This window comes from Antechinus flavipes, chromosome X (genome assembly GCF_016432865.1).
Source record: "Antechinus flavipes isolate AdamAnt ecotype Samford, QLD, Australia chromosome X, AdamAnt_v2, whole genome shotgun sequence".
NCBI lineage: Eukaryota > Metazoa > Chordata > Mammalia > Dasyuromorphia > Dasyuridae > Antechinus > Antechinus flavipes.
In genome coordinates this window covers 31201404-31222444 of record NC_067404.1, presented here as the reverse complement: position 1 = coordinate 31222444, position 21041 = coordinate 31201404, and the positions used below count along the sequence as shown (strand labels likewise).

General features: G+C 38.0%; 1 protein-coding gene across 1 annotated transcript in view; it reads right to left on the bottom strand.

The window, feature by feature from the left end:
• Window positions 1-842: 842 nt before the first annotated feature.
• Window positions 843-21041, bottom strand: part of IRS4 (insulin receptor substrate 4) — a 36593-nt gene continuing 16394 nt past the window's right edge. The window contains exon 3 of the mRNA XM_051968362.1: window positions 843-2467. Within this exon, the coding sequence (XP_051824322.1) occupies window positions 2463-2467 (5 nt within the window). The 3' untranslated portion in view covers window positions 843-2462. The remainder of the gene's footprint in view (window positions 2468-21041) is intronic.

Genomic DNA, 21041 nt, shown 5'->3' with positions numbered 1-21041 from the left:
GCCTAATAAAGGTACAAGTTATTCCACAATCCAATGATTATTTTGGGGCAGGGGAACCTTTTATTTTTGTTTTGGTTAACAAGTACTTGAAGACTGCTTGAAAACAGAAGCACGTGTTATTTAACATCCAATGATTGTATTGGAGATTTTGTTGTTGTTTTTGATTTTTGGTTAGCATGTACTTTAAGACTTCTAGAAAGTAGAAGCACATGCTATTTGTTACCAATTCAAATAACTACGTATTGGGCTTTTTGTTTTGTTTTCTTTTGGTCGTTTCAGTCAGCATGTACCTTAAGACTGCTAGAAAATAGAAACACATGTTATTTGACATCAAATGATTGTGTTGGGTTTTTTTTCTAATATGTATTATAAGAGTGTTAGAGATAGTATTTGATTTTAAATGTTTTTTAGTTAGCATGTACCTTAAGACTGCTTGAAAATAGAACCACATGTTATTTGACATCAAATGATTGCATTGATTTTTTGGGGGGGTTAGCATGTATTTTAAGAGTGTTCAACATGTTATTTGACATCAAATAATTTTTTTAGTTAATATGTACTTTAAGACAAAGTAGAAGCACATGTTATTTGATATCAAATGATGGGGAGGGGGTTGGTTAGCATGTACTTTAAGACTGCTTGAAAATAGAAGCACATGTTATTTGACACATTAAATGATTGTAGGTTTTTTTGTGGTTTTTTTTTGTTTTTTGTATTTTTTTTTGTTTTTTTGTGTGTTTTGTGTTTTTTTTGTGTTTGTTTTTTTTTAGTTGTTTTTTTGTTTTTTTTTGTTTATTTTTATTTTTTGTTTTTTTTTTTGTTAGCACGAACTTTAAGACTGCTCAGAAAAAGCACATTTTATTTGACATCAACTGGTTGGTTTTTTAATTAGCATGTACTTTAAGACTGCTCGAAAAAAGTACATGTTTTTTGACATCAAATAATTGCTTCTGAGTTAGCATGTACTTTAAAACTTCTTGAAAATAAAAATGCATGTTATATTTGACATCAAAACCGAGTGGCTAAATTGTTATAGAAACCATACATCGTTTTATAAAGATTGTATGTTAGAGGTGATCATTTAAACACACACAACGTACAGGATACATAGTACACCAACACATATCACAACTTACACACGAGGCACACACAACATACACACATACACGCACACACACACAAGAACGAACACCACATACGCTTCCACAATATACAATGAGGAGGTCTGCCGGGAGTAGTGCGGTAAGGTGGAACGAATTTTTACCAGCACCATCTCACAAACCCTCGAGCAGTCTCTAGAACCTGGGTAAGGATCCTTTGCACTTACCACCAATCAATGAAATACTCTCAAAGGTCAGCATTACAATTTTAAATCAGCTCCAACTCAAATAAGAGCAGAAGTAGCAGAGCTTACTTTAATTTCCTAACATTTTCTGTAAGCTCATTTTCCAAGGTGAGAAATGACCTTTGAGAAGCTTTGTTTGTTTCTTTGTTTGTTTTTAAGGCAAGTGATAAATTGAGGATCAAGTCGAATTTTTTTTTTTCAGGATGCAAACTTGGTCCAAAATTGAGATTGAGGTAGGGGAGGGGAATGGTATAACTTGGTAACGATAAGACTACTTGCGAGTGGGCGGGGGACTTATGGAACAAAAACATCATCTGTGATTAAAAAATAAAGTTTGGAAACGTCCAATTGGAATGCACAGAAGCCCCCAACTTTAATGTTAGGTTTAAGTATTAAGCAAGTAGCAAAAACCTCAAAACCAATCAGTCTGCCTTTTGGTTGAACTTTTTAAGTATTCGAAATTTTCAATCAAGGCATCAGTTTATTTAATTCAAACAATTCAAGATCTGTGATCAAGAAGTGCCTCGCATAGCACTGAGCAACAACAGCCTGTTTCATAGAGCCGAGTTCTTAGTGTTCTCCCTCTTTCTCTGGCCCCTTCAAAAGGTTTTTCAAGTTCAAAAATGGAATGGAAAGTGAGCAAAATTTACAGGCTATGAAAACTACTACTTACTAGATAAGCAAGCTCGTTATTAAACACGTTATGGGCCACCGTCTTAGTGTCGCTTAATGTAGCTTAATGTGAGAAGAAAAAACCTTTTCAAGAGGAAAGGGGGGGCTCCAAATCTTTCATTAAGCACTTGTTTCCTCCTAAAGAGGCAAACTGAAGAAAACAACAATGACAACAGCAACCACAACCACAACCACAACAACAACAAATGACAATTCAAAGCAAGTTGTCAACATCAGTAATTCCAAATAGCTAGATCAAAGGCAGCTGGCCAACTTGGGTGTGAACAAAGCCGTTACACCACCGGGGTCCATTTCTGGGCTCGAGGAAACCAAAGTTGCTTTCTGTTCCGAAGCCTCTGGTCTCTTCAAAAGCAGGTCTTCAGGATACCAGCTGAAATTCCACAACTAATACCTTCTTCTCAAAACAATTTCCAAGGCGATGGATTCAGTCTAGGAAGAATAACGACAGTTACTTTTAGAATTCAAGTGTGAAGACCATTTTCCTCTTGCAATTATTGCTAGATCATTTTTATTTCATTTTCAAAAAGAACTCTTTCTAGCAGACATGCAGAAAAACCTGTACCGGTTTCTTCCACAAAAGCCCCCCCCCCCCCCCCCAATCCATCTCTGGGCTAGGAAACATCAGCCACAGTACCAAATAGTCTGGCATGGCTGTGCATTGCTCTACTTCTTCCCAGCAGACTAAGTTATAGCCCACGTGAGAGCCAGATGAAGAGGATCTTTCTTCACCTCCCCATCCACTGTTGATCTGTCAATTAAACATAATTCCTACATAGCAGCCCAAGTCAACTTCCCTAAGTGACAGCATGCTGAAACTCTAAATGTCCAAATCAAAAGCAATCACAGATGATCTAATTTATCCCCCCCAAATGCTCCCCAAACTATGGTGTTATTATTTCCACTTTACAGATGAGAGTACTGAGGTCCATAAAGGTTGATTTGCACAAAGTCACAGAGACTTGAACTCTGATTTTCTAACTCCCTACATTGAATGTTCTTTTCAAGAAACCACTTTTATCTTAGTTGAGAGAAAACTGTCATACATAAGAGCCTATTTAGCTAGAGCTAAAAGGATCCTCAGAGGCCCAAAGAGGCTACCTTTTCCTCTGTAGAAGGTAAGTGATGGCCAAGGTTGCCCATCTGCTCATGCAGCTTGAGCTTAGGGTCTTCAGTCACCATCCAGTCTAGTCTGGTTTGTTTATTTTATAGATGAGGCCCAGAGAGATTAAGTGGCCTGTGATGAGCTACACAGCTTAGAAGTATCTGACGGGATTTAAATCTGACTTTTCTTTTCTTTTCTTTTCTTTTTTTTTTTTTTTTTGCTGAGGCAAGTGGGGTTAAGTGACTTGCCCAGGTTCACACAGCTAGGAAGTGTTACGTGTCTTAGGCCAGATTTGAACTCGGGTCCTCCTGACTTCAGGGCTGGTGCTCTACTAGCTGCCCCCAAGTTTTCTTTATTCCTTTTTTTAAAAAAATTTCTTATTTATTTTATTTTATTTTTTATTCTTTATTTCTTTATTCCAAGTCTAGAACTCCAGTTCTCTACACAAGGGCATCTTAAAATTTTTCCACTCAAGACTTTTTTCTCCCAAGAAATTTTTACCAGACCCTGTGTGTAGAGTATATCAAATAGGTAGACAAATCAAACACTTTACTGATTAGAAATCAGAGTTTTGTGACCCCCCACATTCAATTATGGGGTTGAAACCCCCAATTTAAGAAGCTTTGCTCTAAATAAAGCCACTGTGGTTTCATTGGTGTGGATACTCTTTTGGCTCAGGTCATGACCTATTAATTGGCCACCTGTAGGTCCCCAGCCAAGGCCCATTTGGTCAGATGGAATGCAAATAGCAGTCATCTTTGCTTTGGCCAGAAACCCTGAGGGTCTTCCCCTTCCACAGTCACCCATTCATCCATTCATTCATTTGTTCATTCATTCATTCATTCATTTAGATTTCTTTGGATTAGATGAAAGAGGAGATTCTTGGCCTTCATTGCTACCTAGCCTTAATCACTGAATGGATGTTGCCTCAACCTGAGACCTGTTTGAAGACCTTAAAAGGTTTCTCACTTCATCCAGGGCCAACTCCAGTCATTCTGATCCATATTTGGCCACTGGACCCAAATGGCTCTGGAGGGGAAACTGAGGCAGGTGACCTTGCCCAGTCCTCCCTCACTTAGCTCTAATTCTCCTGCATGTCATGACATCACCTCTGTCTGTACGTATTACAGTCTATTCTCAATTATTCACAAGGATATTAAAAGGCAGTAGTAGCATGGCTAATAATAATAATAAAATGGCTTTAGAATCTCTTTGCGATGCGGTGGGTGGCAGTGCATTCCCACAACTCTCTGCACTGCCACTAACCGCATCATTTGCATGTGACTGTTTCTCTGTGCTTGTCTCTGTCTCTCTCGTACATGCATACATACATTTCTCCGAGGATGTTCTAAATCTTTTCTCCTTCCCTTTCAATCACACTCCTACCTCCCACACTTAAGATGATTGCTTATAACCACCACTTCTCAACTTCAATGAGATTGAGGCCATCTAAATTTTTAAATTACCAGCCATTCTGTCCTCTTTTATATTCAATTGAGTGGGCTACAGAGGAAGAGATAGCCCTAGTCCTCCCCAAGACTAAACTCGACAAGCACCAATGATTCTACTGCCTCCAGACTCCTTTGGGACTGTGTTCTACCCATTCTCTGTGTCCTCTTTTTCTTCTATTTTCATTCTTTCCCTCTCTTAAAGTCTTCTCTTGCCCCACCTACTGATTCCTTACCATTCTTGACTTTCACTTCTGAAATTTCTACATCAAATACTTCTAACTTCTCATTGACTCTCTCCTCAACCCTTTGCGACTTGGTTTCTGCTCCACCACTAATCTAATCACCAAATCCAATGGCCTTAAAAATCTCCATTTTTCTTGACCTCTCTGCAGCGTTTGACAGTAATGAGCTATATCTGGCCAATCCTCATGACTTTGGAGACTCTACTCTTTTTTGGTTCTCTCCCTAGCTTTCTAAAGACTGCTGCTTAGTCTTCTGTTCTTCTTCCTTAGTGTACTTCCCAAGGTCCTGACCTCAGCCTCTCTCTCAACATGGGCTTCCTTGGCCTCTCATTCACTTCCATCCAGATGATTCACTTCCACTTGAGATGTCCCAGTGACACTTTGCTTTTTCCAAAATTTGTTCCTCCCTTTGCTATTTCTATCACTGTCACCACCATTTAAATCACTTTTCTATTAAAAAAAAAAAGTTTTATCATTGACTCTGTCCTCTTTAGACTTAATAAGTCACTGATTCTACTCTTTCTATCTTTTTCACATTTGTTTTCTCCCACACATTCCTACTGCCAAGCCTTGTATAAGTCCTCATACCAACCACAACAGCTTCCTGCCTCAATTGTCTCCCTACTTAATGGACTCTTCCAATTTAATCTTCCCCATGCATGGATTTGCTCTTGTTATTCTGCTCAGACTCTTAAGGGCCACCTATTTCTTACCAAGTAACTCCTTGCGTATGCGTATGCATTCCAGCCAAAATGAACTACCCCCTGTCCCCAGGGGTCCTGTCTCTGTCTATTCTGTGCCTCTAGTGGCTTCTTCCTTTACAGAATCAGAGCTGAAATACTCTCAAGAGGTTATTGACTCCAATCAGTATTTGAACAGAAATCCCCTCTGCCTGGCCAGCCTCTGCCTGAGGGGGAGCCTACTACCTCTCATTCCACATCTGGACAGTTCTCATTGTTAGAAAAATACTTCAAAGATCCAGTCAAAAACCCATCTCTCCACAACTCCATCCTCCCTCTGGAGCAACAAGCCCAAATCTCTTTGGGTGAAAGCCCCTCGAAGTCATGAAGACATTTATTATGGCCCTTAACTTTGGTTAAGTCTTTTATTCTCCAAGCTAAACGTCCCCAGTTCCCTCGAGCATTTTCCCCTCTGTTCTCCCTTCAACCACTCCCCCACTAGGCCAAATTCCTATCTGGTCTCTAAAGTGATGCCTTTTTTATTTCTGATATCACTCAGAACTCTGCTTGAACCACTGTGGTGGACAAGTAACTACGATATAAAATAATGCCTTAACAAATGGGCACCTTAAATTATGGAACCCAATTTAAGTGAGGAAACTCTATTCCTATTTCCTAAGTTCCCCTCTCCCTTGTTATGTTAGAGAGCCTATTGAAAAGGGACAGTTAAGTTCAACTGGAAGTGCCTCCCCTCCCACATCCAATGCTTCTGGAAGTATGTGGAGGGGGGGAGTGCTAATTAAGTGCTCAGGTTTAAAAAGGAAGGAACTCAAACTTCCTGTCCTTCCAATTCCTGCTGAGCCATAGACAAAGGTGGGGATAATGCAAATGATCACATATGGAGAAAGATCTTTAGTATTAAAACTTTACAGAATACAAGGTGATAGAAAACAGAAGCAACATTTGCAACAAGCAACATGCACCACTCACACAAGCATTGATGGGTAAAGAGAATTAGATCTTTGGGGGAAATGCCTAAAAATAAGGAGTGAAGAACCCGGGGCTAAAAGTCTCCAGAAAGGGCAACTTCCAGAGGAAATACCTCCAGAGAAAATGTTATGGAAAACAGAGCTTCGAGCAGTCTGCAGACAGACAAGAACAGATACACTTGGTAGCAACAGGCCAAGAGATTTGAGGGGGGAGAGGGGAGAAGGCAGGGGAGAAACAGTTTGGAGGGACCAACTTGTAGATTGGAGCTAGCCTGCTGGCTCCAGCCATGCTTCCTATTCTAAAACAGACTTCTACTAGCTACTGTGCACCACACCCACACCCCAAGCTTCCTCAGGGAACCCTAATCAGTTAGCATTGCTGTTGGAAAGAGCAACTTCCCTGTGACTTTCCAAACTGAGGCAGCTTTCCTTAGCCTTGTCGCTGTACCTCTATATTTAGTGTCTCTTCCGTTAGAATCCTTGAAGACATCTTGGCACACAGTAAGTGCTTCGTAAATACTTTTTAAAATGTATTCATCTGATTTTTATGGCATCCATAATGCACACAAATCAGATTTAAGGTATTTAAAACTTTTTTCTCATGACAGCCTTAGGAAGTAAGCGCTACAATTATTATTATTATCCCAATTTAGCCAATGGGAAAAACTAAGGCCCTGGGAGGTGCCAAAAACATCCTTCCACAGCTAGGAAGAGTCTGAGGCAGGATTTGAAACCAGGTTTCCTGACCGAGAAATACTCAAAGATAGACATCCACTCCAATGAGGCAAGGAGAAATCAATCTAAGAATTTCTTAGAAGGGAGGGAAAGGGAATGGAAGAAGACCATGGGTCTGTGATCAGCAATTTACCCCAAGGATCCTAGTATTACTTTAAGATTGATACCAAACCCCAAGTCCTAGGCACTATATTGAGTTTGCCGACTGGACCTAAAAGAATGGGAGAAAGCAACCGTCATGTGGGCTTCAAGCAGATACTTTTAACTAGTCACTATTTTTATAAGAGGCTTAAAAACACAAATTCATAGCTGAATGGAGCATCAGAGGTCTCCACTCCCCTTCTACTTACTTGTGGCTATTAGTCATGATCTGCAGTCAATGTTTATTTCTTTACATTTAATCCTAAAATACAAACTCAAGCAACCCCAGAATTAAGATATCAAAAGTGCAAGTCAGGGATTTTCATGTGCTATCATAGAAGCATCTCTTAGGTCCAGCAAAGTTAATCCTATTTTCCCATTGACTTCTCTTCTAAAAGTGGAAATGCCATTGCCCCAGACCAAATCACTGAAAAAGGTGAGAAGGAATCACAATGGCACCTGTCCTTTAGAATGCAAAGTTAACCAAGTATACCAGCAGGAGTCTTTACAATACTTCAAAAGAAGGGTGAACTGTCCTTTTCTGATCTCTGGAATCACCCTGATCACTCTCCTTGGGACCCAACCTATTTTTCTTATGCCTGGGGAGCCTACTTCTGAACACCGAGTCCTCTTCCTCTGCCGGTCTCATTATTTATGGGTTTAATAGAACTGGGCTCTTTTGTAGTTGGTATCTTTATGAAAGTGATGATGGATGTAAGTTAGGAATCCCTTCTGTTCAAGGTTTCCAATGAAGATCAAAAAATCAATATCCTACTCTATTGTTTCTATTCAGTCACTACATGTCTGTATATTCCCTAGGATGCTGAGTACCTGAAGGACTCCACAGGGTGGTTTGGTAAAATACAAACCCAGCTCCATGGCTTTTGTTAGCCTAATTTCCATGGGGTTTTTAAAAAAGAATTTCCTGGTGCAAAATCTATTTTTATATATCTTTTTTTATATCTATTTATTTTTTATTTCTACTTATATATCTATTTTTTATCTCTATTATTTCTGGACACAATCTGAATTGAACTCTCCTTCATAATCAAGGTTAATGATGAAGCTCAAACAACCAACAGGTCCATCTGCTCCTGAAGTCTCTTTCCTGCCTGTGTTGATGGAGAGAGGGGAAGGTTTTGTATGCTCTCTAGACCCAAGATTGACTAATTATAATAATCAAAAAGTCCACCTTTGAATGGTCTTTCCCTTTAGATTAATGAAGTCAGTGTGTCTACTGTTTTGGTCCTGTTTACTTCACTTTGCGTCAGTTCATACAAAGCTTCTCATGTTTCTCTTTTGCATAATTTTCTTTTCTGACTGTACAGTGATATCCCATTATATTTATGTGCCAGTTGATACAGCTATTTCCCAACGGATTGGCATCCACTTGGATTCCAGTTCTTTGTTGATATTAAAGAGTAGTGCCAAAAAAAATTTTTTTTAGGGGGAGGGAGTTGAGGTAATCAGGGTAAAGTGACTTGCCCAGGGTCGCACAGCTAGTGTCAAGTGTCGCAGGCCATATTTGAACTTGGGCCCTTCTGACTCCAGGACCACAGCAGTACCTTGCTGCCCCTACCAAGATTTAAAAAAAAAAACCCTAATAGCTGGGGATTTGCAATGGAATTTAGTGTAAACAAGATGCCACAATCACTCTGGCTCACACCACTTTTGTTTTTTATTCTTATTCAAAACTCCGAGAATTCCCAGGACCATTTAGTCATTCAGTAAACAATGATGGCTACTATATGCCAGACACTAGGGAGGCCCTTCAGAAGGTAATGTCCTAAGACCTGCCCTTGATTTTAGAATCTAGTTTGGGGAATAAGAAATAATAGTTTGGGAAATAAGACAGTATGTGATAAAGTCAGAATTCAACAAACTATTTAAGAACTGTTTTGTGCTAGACAAGGTAGGACATTTAATTAAGATAATTCCTGCCCTCACAGAGTATATGGTCTAGTATGACAGAAGATACAGACACAGATGATTATTACAGAATAATATACAAGGATGAAAGAAAAGAAAAAAGTACCATATTCAGTATATTGGGGAAAAGACTAAGATTGCCTGCTCAGGAAGGGCTTCCCAAAGGAATTGGCACTTGAGTTAAAAGGTAGAGGTGGAAACACTCCCACAGTAGAACTGGTCATCCAAAAATGAGGGGGGAGAGAGAAGAGGAGAAAGGAAGGGGAGAGATGGAGGGGGAAGAGAGGAGATCCATTTCCTGCCCTCTTCTTTTATTTTATCTTTTCATTCAGGTCATCTATATTATGCTGCTTTTGTTTCTCTTCCCATTGATCTTTCCTCAAATTTTCTCCACCCTGTTTCCCCTGCTCCGGTTGCTAGATTTCCTCACCTGAGAATCCAAAGCAACCCCCCTCTCCTTTTTCCCTCTCCTGTTTCTTTTGAGTTAAATTTACCTATCCAGAGCCAAAGTCCAGTCATGAATTACATGCCACCAATTCTCAATGATACCTATGAGATCAAATATACCTCCTCCTATTAGGATTCTTCTCCTTCAATTGCCTAAGCTCCTGCATTCTGGCATAGGCATTTAATGTTATAGGTTTTCCTCCTGGCTCCTTTCTAGGATTTTGTCTCTAGTGCATTTCTGGTATCAGCGGCTCTCTTTCCTTCATTGCAGCCATTCTCCATCAGATAGGTGGGTCGTAAACCAGTTTGGGGAGACTTTCTGTTATGTCTTATGTGCTCCAGAAAGATAACAGCCCTCTCTGTCTTGCTATTATCTAGACAATGACCAGGTGCTTTAAACCTGCAGAGCAGGGAGTTCCTCACGATCCACAAGTCTCCTTCTGATCCTTCCCGAATGATCCTGTACCTGGCAGTTTCTGTGGCTCCTGGGAGAACAACTAGCTGCTTCCTTCTCAGAGCACAGAAAAGGGGGTTGACTAAAAATAGGAGTTTATAATCTAGTTTGTTATCTATATAGAAAAGAATTGCTAGAATTCTTATTGAAGTGCTCATCCTAGTTTTCAAAAGGGAGATGAATGATGGACAGAAATAACCTGAAGCTTCACAATCAACGAAAAATTACTCAAGAGCACTTAAGTTTCTATGGAAGACATATTATCTGGGCAATTTCATCAATAAAAAGGGTGGTCTATTAAAGATAATTTTGATCAAATGTGAGTGCTATATAGTGCAATTTCATCATTACAAAAAGAAGAGTACAAATTTCTTGCATTTCACTTAAGTCCCAGTGAATTTCACTTCTAAGTGATCCCAAGTACCCCAGCACAAGACATTCTATCATCCTTGGATGATCAGTACAGACTTCCAGTCTCGTACAGAAAGATTTTTGAGTACTGCCAATAAAACGTCCGAGTCATTTTTACTATGGTCTTACAGTTTAAAAAAAATGTACCAAATGTACCAAACTTCCTCCATTTAATTTTAACTAGGTTTTTAATGTCTAAAAGATAGGCTTTGAGTTTTAAAGATTCTAAAATTCATGGTCAAAGGCAAATTTCTTTTTAAAGCAAATAAAGAATACAAATTTCTATAGCTTTCTCTAACCAGCCAGTCTTCCTCTGACCTCTGATTAGCTAGGGTTGAGGGGGAAAGTTGCTACCAGAACACCTGCTTTGCGCCCCATAATGATTCAGAACATTGCACATGGTAGTCCTTAATAAACAAAGAGAAGGATGACAGAACAAAGCACTTAATGAATATAAAGGGGAAGCAAAGTTATAAAAGGAATTTTATATATTATTTATTTATAATATATTATCTGAAATATATATTTGATATGAATATCTCTCTCTCTCTCTCTCTCTCTCTTTCTCTCTCTATATGTATATATATATATATATATATATATATATGTTTGAGTTAAGAAAACAGTATAATAGAGCTACACTATTTCTTCCAACTAACATCTCACTTTCTTTCCCTAACAGTAAATAGACAGCAGCCTGCTTTTTTGGCAAAATAGTACAAATTAGAAAACAATAAAACAGGTAGACTCAAATGATATAAGAAAGATGTCCTTCCTTTTGGAGTTCATTTAACATACAGCTTTAAAAAATACCCAAGCAGCTCGGTTTTCAATTGAGCTGCTTAAGAGTTCAGGAAAAATATGAATTTCAACATCCTTTAAGTATCTTAAATGAAATAGGATAAACTTCTCAGCCTGGATCAGAGGAAAAGGACCGTGCAGAATCAAAGAGGAAGTGTTGACCATGAGCTAAAGCTCATTTGAAGGCAGCATGACACACTAGACGGCATTGTTTAGTATAGCTCATACATTGACAAGACAATGCTCCATCACTGTAATAGCAGGCCTGACATTAACGTCTCAGTGTTTTTTTGTATAAAATTTCAATTGATACCCTTTTCACCATCCAGGTCAACCTTATTTTGTGAATGCTTATTTGACACAGTTCTGCATTAACCCATTTAATGAATGCCAGACTTACACGTGGAAGGTCTCATAATTACATATACTTGAGTCACTGTCATGGCCCTCTTGGCTTCCTTACTGGTTGGGCCAAAACAAAAGGAAGAAAAGAAAGATAAGAGAGAATGAAGTAAGAGAGGAAAGGGAAGAAAGAGGAAAAAGAAATTCCTCTCCTCAAATTCCCAAACCAGTAAAAATTCCTTCCATTCTCGTTTCTGCTGAGGTGGGAGCAAAATGCAATCAAAAGCCACCTGATGCCCATTCTATTAGCGGAAGCGAATCCATCAATATTGACCCCTTACCGTGTTCTGTTCTGAGTGTTAAGTACATGCCTTTAAAGGAGGCAGGACCATATTTTGCACCGCATAGGTTATTTCATAAATAAGTCAGCTGGAATAGCCACATCTCCATATGATTCTTCCAATTGGGACATTCGACTGAACTGATGAAATGGTAACCAGGGTGGCTGCTTAAATAATGAAGCTTCATGTGGCAGGGAGAACTCAACTGGAATTAGTACAATGGAAGCGTGGTTTTCATCAGTATGCAAAGATCCCATGGATTGATTGCTCACTTGACTAACCTCTGTCTCAGAGATGAGAATTAAATGCCCATGGACTGTGAACCAACAAAAGCAAGATGTTCCTTAAAGGGCACAGTAGAATTTTTCAACAGAATGCTAAGACTGGAAGGGATCTGAAGGGGTCAACCAGCCCAGCACCCTCATTTGATAACAAGGAAAATGGGATCTCCAGAGGGGAGGTGGCTACCCTTGAGGGGCCAGAGCAGCACCTGAATGAGAAGCCAATCTCCAATTTCTAAAGAAATTTGGAGATATTTTTGGAGATTATTTTGGAGATATTAGCACCTACAACTTGAGAGGAAGTCTCTAGTGGAATGCCCACTGATTCATGAAGCTTCAGTGGCTAAGCAACCATTCTGGATATGACATTTTCAGTTGTTTTAGTGGATTGCGGTGACTGGAAGAAGCACTTTAAAATATGGCTATTCCAAGCTTTATGGAATAACCTATGCGATGTGAAAAATGTTACTGGATCCCCTTTAACAGCCAGAATATGGGAAAGCATTGGTTAGATATCAGTTTATCTGAAAAAGATCTAGGGGTCTTACTGGACTAGAAGCTCAATAATACAGCAGCCTAAAAAAGCTAGTGAGATCTTGGGCTGAATTAAGATATGTATCGTATCCAGAACTATGGACATCTTCCCTTTCTCCTTTTGTCCATGTCAGATTACATCTGTGTTCATTTTGTATATCAGGTTTTAGGAAGGATAGTGAAGGGCTGGGGGAAATAACTAGGGATATTTAGCCAAGAGAACAAAAGACTCATGGGGGAACATGATGGCCATTAGGCATTTGAAGGGATTTCATGTTCTAGAGGGATTCACCTTATTTGATTAGTCCCGCAAAGCAGAATCCAAACTACCTAGTGAAAATTTCAAAGAGGAAAAATTAATATTAGGAAAACACTTCTTAACCAGCAGTTCTCAAACTGTTTAGTCTCAAGATCCTTTTACATCTTACAATAATTAGGGAGGACTCCCAAAGAACTCTGTGTGACATATTAGAAACTAGAACACCTTAGTATTATTATGAAAAGTCTTGATCTTGTAGACCCTCTGAAAGGGCCCCGGGGACCCTTGCGAGTGAGTCCCTGAACTATACTTTGAGAACCATTCTTCTTGACCATTAGAGCCACCCCAAAGTGGAATGGGCCACTCTGGGAAGTATTTTTGGAGATCTTCAAACAGACTAGATCAGGTGTAATGTAGTGGGGATTTGGGGGAGGGAAGTGGGGTTGGATTGGCCTCAGTGGTTCCAGAACTCCCTTTATCAGCTCTGAAAGTCTGTGATCCTCTAGAGGTACATGCCTGACCTTAAAAGTAGCTCCACTTTCTTGCATCACTTAGTATGGCACTGTGTGCAAAGTAGGCACTAAGCGAATGCTTATTTGACTCAAATGTCAAATTATACTGTGATTTCAAATTTATATTATAAAATACATTAATCGATTCTTGATTGGCCATGTTAATAGAGGGGAGCAATGGTACAGATAATTTAAAATGGGATAATCCAAAAATAATTTAAATTTGCCTTTGAAATGCAGCACAGGTTTTTTTGGCAGCGTGTTTCCCTTTCTAATCCTACTTTGCTTTGGCCAATATTAAAATGAGCTCAAATTCCTTGAGCACACTCCAAGACAGTGAAGGAGAGGCTGTTTAGATGCTTTTGGAGGGTAGGATGTGGTTGGAGATAGGAAAAGAAGCTAGCCTAAGATCACAACATATATAAAATATGATTTTATAAGATATACTTGTATCTGGATGGTCAATTTTTTCCCCCAATGAAATACATCTGAGTTTTCATGAGTGTGTGTGAATGTGTGAGTGTGTATAAAACCCACAATTAGGACTAGAACATATGTAATGTGAATATATTAATATGAAACTTTTCCACACTAGGAAGAAAGCTGAGACTTACAAACTAGGGACATGACTTACCTCTATGGTGGCAGTGATTTTCTGAGTACTATCAGTAGAACTGGAGGCAGGCAGAAGTGGGCCTAGACCTGGCAGCTGTCTTGATTTATTCATATTATGTCCCTTAGAGGGCATCAATTAAAGTTTATAAAAGTAGATATATGTGTAGAGATATGCAAGTATCAAAGCTATTACTGGACAACAGGAAGACAACACCATATTTACACGTGGGAGAAGGCCAGCATTCAACACTTTGATCAATCTAGTGTCTACCTTGGCAATGTTACCCATGATCTGAATGTACTCTATCTAGACACACATTAACTGAACATGAGGTACAGGTCAGAAAGCAGTCACGTAGGAAGTTGGTTCAGTTTCTAGCGATTCTTGACCTTGCGGAAATATTTGAAATATGGACTCACAACACTTATAATACTTTAAATATTTGAATTTTCATGATCTTATCTTCTAAGACCCAACATCCAACTTATTTCCCAGTGAATCCAGCACTGAGTTCACCAATTTAAAAGTGGAGCAATGAGGAAAAAATTAAGAATTTTAAAAAATCATATAGAAAAATTTCACTTATGTTACTATGTTACAAAGAAATTTAGAAGAGGCACCATTACTATGACCAAATTTTAATTAGGTGAAAAAAGTAGTGAATTTTTCTCCTAAAATAAAAAGAGAGAAAGGCCACAAAAACTACAGAGTAGTGGCTTATGTACATTTGTCCAATATATATGGATTAGATAAGCATGTATGTTTTCAGTTTGTAATTTACATTGGCTACTTATATGTTAAAACTTGTTGCCTTTTTTGATTTTTCTCATTATTCTGTAACTAAATTTTTCCAATTAATCAAAGATTTCTTAAACAATAGTTGCATTCTGTGTAAGGGGAGAACCACTTTTTAGATAGTTTCTCAATGAATTCTAATGTCTGAACCCTCCCCATTCTTCTCTACTAAATCTACTTCTCAAAAAACAAATGAAGTCAACTTTTCTATTTCTCCTCCTATAATGATATAAACCTGAACATTAATTTTTAATATACTAATAAAGTTACACAACTAAAATACCCCTAGCAATTTGTAGGGTGGGCCAAGAAGACCGTTTCACCAGGCCACTTTAGCATGAATCATAAACATGCCTCTATTAAATTTTGAGGTGTACCTTCTGCCAAGAAATCTTCAAATGAAACAATGCACTTTATTCCTCCTATATTTAAAAAATATTTTGCATATTATCCTTTGTTTCATGAGTTTGCCATTGCCAAAAATATTCAGTACCCATCTCACATTAGGTGAGATAAAGATGTAAAGCTCTTTGAAAATCTGACTGTTATACATGTAAGCTATGAGCCTCTGTACTGAGCTTATTCATTTTGTTCAGAAGTCACTCTGTTATCAGCACAACTCATTGGTAATTAACAGGATTAAGCAAAAATCAAGCTACCTAAGTAATTATCAGTAAAAACCTGTACTGAGAAATAGAAACATATATCTTGGAGTCAAAAGTATACCAGGTTATCATCTCCTAAAAAAAAAAAGGATTAAAATTCAAGCCCGCCTATTTCCTTATCCAAAGTCCATATATGCTTCCAGAACATAGTATTATTACTCAAAACTGGGAACTAGAAATATATAGTAGCACCCTTTTAATAGTCTGAAAAAAAATTACAGTTAACTCCTGGCCAGAGGGAATGCAAAGTTTTCTTAAATTAGGCATGTCAAAAATATCAGAAATGGTGTTACATTAAATGATATAATTTATAACTATTGCAAAAAGTGATGAAATTATCCTTATTTGCTGATGACATGATGGTTTACTTAGAAAACCCCAGAGAATCATCAAATAAACTAATTAAGATAATTAATTGCTTCAGTATAGTAGTAGGATACAAAAGAAATCTTCAAAAATTGTCAGCATTTTATATGGCAATAATACCCAAGAGAAAAATAAGAGAGAAAAATTCTACTCTAACTATAAAATGAATAAAAGATCTAGGAATCAATTTACCAAGACAAACTCAATACATATATACAATTACAAAACCTTCTTTACTCAAATAAAGAAAGACATAATTAAAACAATATTTATTGCTCATGCATGGATTACACAAATATAATAAAAGTGACATTTCCTGACTTACTTCATACATTTAGGGCTCTGCCAATCACATTACTATGGGTTTACTTTATAGAACTAGACAAAATAACAAAATTCATTTAGAAGGCCAAAAAGGCAAAACTAGGAAGTTAGTTCCTAAACAAAAAAGAGAAGCGATTCTAAAAAGAAAAAAAAAAAAAGATAATTTGGGTTGCACAAAATTAGAAATGTTTTGCATGAACCAAAATCAATGTAAATAGAGCAAGAAGAAAAAACTCAATTGAGAAAAATCTTGACATCAAATCTCTGATAAAAGTCTGATATCCAAGGCATGCTAGAAGCTAACATGGGAGGAAGCATGGCACAATGGATAGTGACAATAACCTTAGAGTCAGGAGGACCTGGATTGGAGTACCACCTCTCTTATATCCTTGCTGTGTGACTCTACAAAAGTCCCAGACAACTGTCTAGAATTAGAAATTGCAGAATAAATGCCAATCTGCAAGATGGAAGGAGTTCCTCATATGAGAAAAAAATACAAGTGTGGTTTCCTTCTACTGAGAAAATCCCCCCAAATATTAACTATTTAAGAATGAATCACAATGATTGATTAAATGCTGACTATGTGTTAAGCACTGGGGAAAAAATAGAAAAGGAAGACATTCCCTATTCTCAAGGAGCTTGCCATCCAACTGAGGAAGAAGTTCAGTAGCAGGACTGATGGAAAGGCCTGGAGCCATCAGAATGCAGCTGTAGGATTCATGGCATGACCTGAAAGTCCTTTAAAGATCAAGCTGTCTGATCCACAGGGGCAGTGGGTACTGAGTCTGAGAAGCAAAGCAGAGAGGGGAGTCAGTCTATCTGAGAAAGGGAAATGTCCTTTTGGGTACTTCCAGATGAGGTCTGGGATAGCCCACCAGTGAAGGGAGGGGTAAGTTGAATAGCAGTTCTGTGATGAGCTAAGAAAAAGAATCTAAAGGAAAAATGGATGAGGTTCGCAATCTTCAATCTACTCGGTGGCCATGTCTATTCACTTAACATCTAGATATATAACAATGGTTCTCTTCTGAGCTTGAATACTAACAACCTACTATATATTCTTATTTGTATGGTCAGGAAGGGCTGGCTTTTACTTAATTTTGAAAATGGGAACAAAAAGACAACTAAAGATATGTAAGGCACCAAGAATGAATTCTGTATTTTGCAATGGAATTAAGGACACCTATTTAATAGCTCCCCAGTTTTTGACTTGGAAGAATTTTAATGGGAAATAAAATTCCATATAGAACTCAAAGAGAACAGAAAAGACTCTATATGTGCAACATTATTTATAGCGGTAGTTTCTAAAGAACTAGAACATAAAGAAACTAGAAGAACTAGAACATAAAGGGATACCCAACAGATAACAGCCAAACAAATTACAACACACGGATACAATGACATACTATCATACCTTAAAAAACAATGAAGGGGATGGTTTCTCGGAAATCTGGAAAGACTTGTGTAAAGTGATGTGAGGCGAAATGATTACAATCAAGAGAAAAAATGATACCGATAACACAAGTATTATAAAAACAAATAACTTTAAGAAACTTAAAATCCATCATGATTCCAAAGGACTGAGGATGAAGGATGCAACAGAGAGCTGAAGGAATAGATATTCAAGATGAAACATGTATTTTCAGATATGGCCCAAATGGGAATTTGTTTGCTTGTTTCTGAAATTTGTTGTAAGCTTCCCCCACCCTTTTTTCTAGCAAGTGTGGGAAATAAAGAAAATAAATGCTTATTAGTTTTTAAATTGTTATTTAGCTTTAAAGATATAATGTAGTAGGGAAAACCTATTGGTAATGTGAAGACATGCGATCTAGTTTCTAATGTCATTAAATATTCGTATGACATGAAGCAAAAAGAAAACAAAAAAATAATGAATTCTGGATAATGTCTACAATGAAAGTAAATCAACAAAAGAATTCAAGTGCTTGGGTAACAAGACTAACTGCTTGGCATCTACCTTACTTGTTGTTCATAATAAATAAGTATCCTCGCATTGAACAAAGCATACATTTCCACTGGCCATTCAAGTCTAGGAAATATACCTTCCCGTAATAAGCACTCAGAAGATGATAGAATTCATTACTTAAATAATTAGCTTTATGATGAGAAAGTAAACAGAAACAATTCATTACTTTAACTCACTGCAGACATTAGCTGTAATTCAATCTTAAGCTGTGATGAACAGTCAACTCTTGGTTATCTGTGCACAGATTGCTTTATTGATCATCCAGAGAAAATGTTTCAACCCATGTCAGCTTTCTTCTGCCTCTTAGCACACATTCGGTGATTTGGTTGTGGTGTAAAGTAGCCCTGTGGCTTACAAAAAGGCTATAACAAGTGGAGGAGACCACAATTCAAAGCCCTGTATTAATGTAAAGGAAATATAAATTTGCTGTAAAAACTATAGCTCAGTATCAGATTTTGGAATGAATGACCTCTGGATTACCCATAGTTTTATTGGGGATAACAAGGGCTGGCCACACATTTGGACAATAGCCAAGAAGTTCTTTCTTTCTTTCTTTCTTTCTTTTTTTTTTTTGGTTTTGTTTTGTTTTGTTTTACTGTACAATTTAAATTTTACGAGATAAATTTTTACAGGGCTACCACAATTCTCAGAAAGTCCTCCGAGTATGTGTGTGTTTCACAGGAATTATGCCAAAACCAATATCTGTAAAGCTCAAGAAGTGATTTCTATGAAATTCAATAGATATGTATTAAGTGGCTACTATATGCCAGGCACTAAGGATTCTGGTATGTGGGCAGGTGGGTAGAAAAAGTAATACAAAATATAGAGAAATGAATGAATTTGGAGGTGAGAAGAGGGAACTCTGCAAGCAAGGTGGACAGTCTATATCAAGGAATGATGGTAGAATGTGACATGAGCCAGAGAGCTTGGCTCAAAAGCCAAAGTGGTGTATAAAGGGGAGTAACATGAAAGGGAGTGAGGGGAAAGAGAGTTTGGGGTCATATCGTGAAGTACTTTAAATGTTACAACAGAGGGATTTATATTTTATCCCAGAGACAAGAAGAAACTACCAGAGGAGTCTGGGGACCCTGAAGTAACTAATATCACTCCTCTAGCAGGTCTAGGCAAAGCTACTGAGGACTTAAAAGTCTCCTTTCTCTGCAGATATGGGGACCATAAAATATGTGTGGATATGTTTCTAGCAATAATGTTAGTGGTAAAATGGCATAATGACTAGAAATCTGGCTTTGAAGCCATGCAAACCTGGGTTCAAGTCCTGACTGGTATATACTGGCTACATGACCCTCAGTGCTTTAAAACAGAGACATTAAACACAGCAGCTACTCTCTGTCAAGCCAGAATCAAATGAAAATAGCATTGGGAAAAGTTTAACAAAATAAATCAAAATATGATAAGTAACTGCTAACCTCACATTTAGAAACGAATACACGGTCCAAAGGAATCTTTAGTGTGGCTTAATGGCCCCTGTTTCTATTTGATTTTGACACCACTGTAGAAAAGATGCTTCCAAGCATCAGCCAGGAGGATTCTGGTAAACAATGAAATGGGCGTAGTTTCTTTCCTAATCTATGGTTTACAAGCAGCATCAGCTTGCCCTTGTCTTTTCTGCTCTCACATTTCAAACAGCAGATCTTTAACCTGTTGCTCTCTAGGTATTCTAGGATCACAGATTTAGAGCTAAAAGGGAACTTTAATCCACATCCCTCATTTTGCACCTGAGGAAACAAGCCAAAAGAGATAAAGAGGTAGTGAGTTTGCAGAGCTAGGAATGGAACTCAGATACTCTGGACTCTCATTTCTTGAAAAAAATCTGAATTTTGAGTCCCAATTGCCAGTATACAAAGTTGGCCCTTGGATATAACCTGAATTTGGCACACTAGTAAAGTAATATTTTAAAATACAACAAGAAATAATTCTTTTTGTACAAATAACAGTGACATATTCAAAAATCAGTTTTAAAAAACCCTACGTAAAATGGAAATAATACAATACCCCAAAGAGTTGTAACGTGCTCAAACCTTGGCCTGCCTCATATATTGTTCCCATCTAAGATGTAGTAATTAGCAACCTGGCTAGTCTCAAACTGTCTTCAGTCATCGTTTGTTTATCCATTCAACAAATAATTAATGAACACCTACCATGTAAATATGAGAAGCATCCCAGCAGAGCAGAAACAACCCTGTGCCCGAAGCCAGAAGATCCAGGTTTGAACTTTAACTTGTTTACTATCCACAGAATCTTGGCTGACCCATTCAAAGTCTGTAAGCCTCAGTTTCCCCATTTGTAAAAACAACGAAGATTCCTCCCTATTTCCCGGGGTTGTTGCAAGGAAACTATTTTATCCAGGGTAAAGCACTAGATAACAGTGAGCTGTGGGTCAGCTGGATGGTCTAATACTGGCCTTGGGACTCTGGGCCCCGCCCCACCCACCCCAAGCTCGAATCCTTCCTCAGATCCTCGCTGTGTTGCCCTGGGCAAGTCACTTAACTTCTCCATGCATAGCTTTCTCTTCTGTAAAATGGGGATTATTATAACCTAGAGTTATGAGGATCGAATGAGATAACACATGTAAAAAGTACTTGGC